This window comes from Octopus bimaculoides, chromosome 10, assembly GCF_001194135.2.
Source record: "Octopus bimaculoides isolate UCB-OBI-ISO-001 chromosome 10, ASM119413v2, whole genome shotgun sequence".
NCBI classification, from domain to species: domain Eukaryota; kingdom Metazoa; phylum Mollusca; class Cephalopoda; order Octopoda; family Octopodidae; genus Octopus; species Octopus bimaculoides.
In genome coordinates this window covers 50,747,546-50,751,999 of record NC_068990.1, presented here as the reverse complement: position 1 = coordinate 50,751,999, position 4,454 = coordinate 50,747,546, and the positions used below count along the sequence as shown (strand labels likewise).

The 4,454-nt window shown below is 36.9% G+C and overlaps 1 protein-coding gene across 1 annotated transcript in view; it reads right to left on the bottom strand.

Moving 5' to 3' along the window:
• Window positions 1-3,226: 3,226 nt before the first annotated feature.
• LOC106878777 (general transcription factor 3C polypeptide 3-like) overlaps window positions 3,227-4,454 on the bottom strand; it is a 197,661-nt gene continuing 196,433 nt past the window's right edge. The window contains exon 13 of the mRNA XM_052970961.1: window positions 3,227-3,466. Coding sequence (XP_052826921.1) covers window positions 3,324-3,466 — 143 coding nt within the window. The 3' untranslated portion in view covers window positions 3,227-3,323. The remainder of the gene's footprint in view (window positions 3,467-4,454) is intronic.

Below are 4,454 nucleotides of genomic sequence, written 5' to 3'. Positions count from 1 at the left end.
CCTTGGCTCTTGGAATGTGCACACTCTCCAAGACAGTCACTCAGCTCCAGAACAAAAAACAGCACTGGTTGCCCTTGAACTAAAGAAATACAAAATTGACATAGCTGCACTCAGTGAAACTCTTCTTGCAGGATCATCACAGTTAGAAAAAAGTAAAGGTGGATACATATTTTTCTGGTGAGGGAGAAATGAAGCTGAGCCATGCCATGCTGGTGTTGGTTTTGCCATCAAAAGAGAAATAGCAAGATCCCTTCTTTCTCTACCCAGAGGTATTTCTGATTGCATCATTACACTAACATTAGAACTTGATCACAACACTTGTGCTACCCTTATCACTTGCTATGCCCCAACCATAGTCAGCAATGAGCAGGAAAAGGATGAATTTTACAACCAACTCCGTGATGTCATCTCCAGTTATCACCATAAGGATAAACTTATCCTTATGGGTGACTTAAATGCTTGTGTTGGTACTTACTATCAGGCATGGGAGGGAGTACTTGGTCACAATGGTGAGGTCGAATGAACTCCAGCAGTCAGCATATGCTCTCCATCTGCAGAAAATTCAGTCTAAGCATCACAAATACTTTTTTTCAACAGTGAAGTTGTTGTAAGATGACCTGGATACATCCTACATCTAAGGATTGGCATCTCATCGACTATGTTATTACTAAGAAATGAGATATTAAGGACTTTAATATTACATGTTCCTGACTATTCTCTTCTCTGTAGTAAGGCTATGTTCCATCTGAAACACACAAGACTACAAAAGTCATCAGTACCTAAGGTGCATTAATGTTCTGCCTTTGAAAACTTGAAAAGCAGGCTGAGCTATCTATCAAGTTGGACACTGCACTCAACACTGTGGATATCAATGATGACATAGAATCATCTTGGAAGGCTCTGTATGATGCAACGCACTCTGCATCTGTAGAGGCTCTTGGTCTTCCTGTTCGTAAACATCAAGACTGGTTCAAGAATAACACAGATGTCCAACAATCGATAAATAAAATGTACAGCTCTCACCAAACTTGGATAAATGATAAGAGCTCATCCAGAAAAGAGAATACCTACAAGAAATGCAGAGGCCAGGTCCAACATGCTCTGAGACAGCTGAAGGAGGCTTGGTGGTCTTTCAAGGCTACTGAACTCCAGGAAACTGCAGACAGAAAGGATTCTAAAGCCTTTTATGATGGCCTCAAGAAAGTGTATGGTCCTCAAGAAAGTGCATGGTCCTCAAGAGCACAGTGTTACTCCTATTTTTTCATTGAATACAGAGACATTGCTGACTGACAAATCTGACAGATCACTTGGAAGCCATGTTGAACTAACTCCACCTTAGTCACTAATGATGACATCATAATGTCTGTTCTACAGCAAACTATAATACTGGAACTGTCTCTGGAGCCAACCTTCCTGGAAGTAGTAAACTCTATTAAACAGATCTCCTCTGGTAAAGCACCTGGCAGAGATGCTATCCCACCTGAAATTTACAAACGTGGTGGACAGAAGCTTTTTAAGAAACTACATGACCTCTTCATAAACATCTGGAAGGTAGGCTGTGTACCACAGGACTTCAAGGATGCTTCAATTCAACATCTATATAAGAACAAAGGAAACAGAAGTGTCTGTGATAATCATCGTGGAATATTGCTTCTGTCTATTGCTGGTAAGATTCTTGCTTGACTAATTCTTGACAGGATCATCAAACATGTAAATGATATCAATCCATAATCACAGTGCAGATTTCGCTCTGGTCATGGGCACTATTAACATAATCTTTTCTCTCCAACAGGTCATGGAGAAGGTACATGAGAAAAATCAAGAGCTGTTCTTGATATTCGTTGACCTTACTAAGGCTTTTGACACTGTTAACCGACAATCACTATGGAAAGTTCTGAAAAAGCTTAGTATACCTAACAAGATGTTGAATGTTATCATCTTTCATGAGGGAATGAAGGCTGCTGTTGTGTCTGGCGGGGAATCATCGGCTTCCTTTACTGTTACAAACAGCACAAAGCAACGTTGTGTTATGGCTCCTGTTTTGTTTGCACTCTTCTTTTCAGTGATGCTGAGGTATGCTTTTGGTAACAAAGTGATGTCAAATTCCAGTTTCAAACAAGTGGTGCACTATTCAATAATCAGTGTTTTAAAGCCAGGACACTGCTATGCACCAGCATCATTTGTGATCTACTTTTTGCATATGAATCTGCACTAGTAGCAACCTCTTTAGAAGAAGCTCAGGAACTTCTAGACCAGTTTTCTGCTGCATGTAAAGCCTTTGGTTTGACCATCAGCATCAAGAAAACAGAAATAATCTGCCAATCTTGCCCTACTCCTAAACAAATTTGAGGTGTCAAGCAGAGGCCACTGGTTCACAATTTTCCTGACACTCCTAAACAGGTATATGTTGATCGTAAAGAAAGAATACGTTGTTGGAGCCTCATATGTCGAAACCAACGGGAGAGTTCATCATATATATATATATATATATATATATATATATATAGTCAATCCAAACATGAACAAGCAAGAAAAAACATGAAAAAACAACAACGCGAGGACATGGAATAAGTACAGTGTTATTGGACGCTCAGGAAAGGAAAGAAAAGAAAGAGGATTTCACATTTCGAGCGGAGCTCTTCATCAGAAATATAGGAAAAGTCCAAAGAAGGGAAGACAGAGAAAGAAAATCGACAACGATGCACACGCGGTCACATATTGTATGTATGTATGTATGTATGTATGTATGTATGTATGTATATATACACACATACGTACACACACACATATATATATACCACATTTACATATACATAGGAGGAGTATATATATATATATATATATATATATATATATATACACGTAAAAGCACCCACTACACTCTCTGAGTGGTTGGCGTTAGGAAGGGCATCCAGCTGTAGAAACTCTGCCAAATCAGACTGGAGCCTGGTGTTGCCATCCGGTTTCACCAGTCCTCAGTCAAATCGTCCAACCCATGCTAGCATGGAAAGCGGACGTTAAACGATGATGATGATACACACACACACACACACGTGTAAGGTCAAACTGGATGCTAAGATCAAGGGATGTCTGGAGGCTGTGGTGTAAGCTAATGGCAGGTACTGTGAAATTTTTTGATCTAAAGGATAGTGGTTTCTTTTCTTTTTATGCAAACTGTCAAGTTTAGCCCAAATACCCAATATATATAAATACCCAGTATGTCTCTCTTTCTCTTTATATATAGTACATTAAACCAACAAATGAATTTATCAAATAAGTAACCTGTGATGCCAATTTAAAATATAGCAAATATACTTGTACTCTTATTGTGCACACATTTGTCTCAAGCTGTAAGAAGTAATTTCTAAATTTGGATAATGAAGCACAAAAGTATCTCTTTTAGTGCATTTAAATAAAAATGTAAAATGCTGACTTACTCGTTTAGGTGGATTGGAATCTGATGAACCTGATTAAGAAAGAAAATAAAAGTATTTTTTAAACTGCAAAATAAAAAAAACAAAAACAAATTTTTTACATTTCTTCATTTATTTCTAATATGATACTGCAAATACAAATTTTGAACTGATCATTTAGAACAATGTTAACTACTGAACAATAACATAAGTTGATAGGTATTATGGGACAAGTCAATTAATATTCTGGAACGTATCTCACTTTATATTTTTCTTAAGATAACTGTTTAGTAGGAAACCATTCATTTTTAGTTGAAATGAATAATCATTTCAACTAAAAATGAAAAATAATTTGAATCACTCTAGATGGAAATTCTCATTTCATAATTTTGCTAGGATAATATACTGCCAAGTATCAATAGTTATCAATTACTTCTTGTCTTGCATTAATGATACCAAACTCAATTTTTTTCAAAGTCATCATTATATTCAAAGAATCAAAATATAAAATGCTCTTGGCTATCATACCACACCCAAATCAACCAAATTTGACATTGTCCACATATTACACCATTCTTTTCCTTTGCTCATATTTTAAACTGAACCACCAATCTTTCAAACTCTTTCTTCTGCATTTTCCAAAACCAGCTCGCATAGAATAATTTAATTTTCTTTCACCAGTACATTTCACTCAATTTCAATATGCCACACCCAAGTATCAGCACTATGCACCCTTTGTTCTTTGAACTGATTTAACTAATCAAACCACCAATTCTATTTTGTTTATTCATGGCACCAACTGTACTTGCCTGCTGAACCTGAAAACTAACTTCCCTTCTTGTCATTAAGTAGAGCTCCTGGCTATCACCATTCTTCCAATCTTTCCAAACCTGTCTCTTAGCCTTGACTGCCCTATCAATCTTATCATTCTACCACTATGCTACTTTTGGCTTGGCTGAAACTTTGCTGCAGACACATGTCTGTCTAAGTAGATAATTTCATAAAAATTCCCAGTTGTCATCTATATATATATATATATAT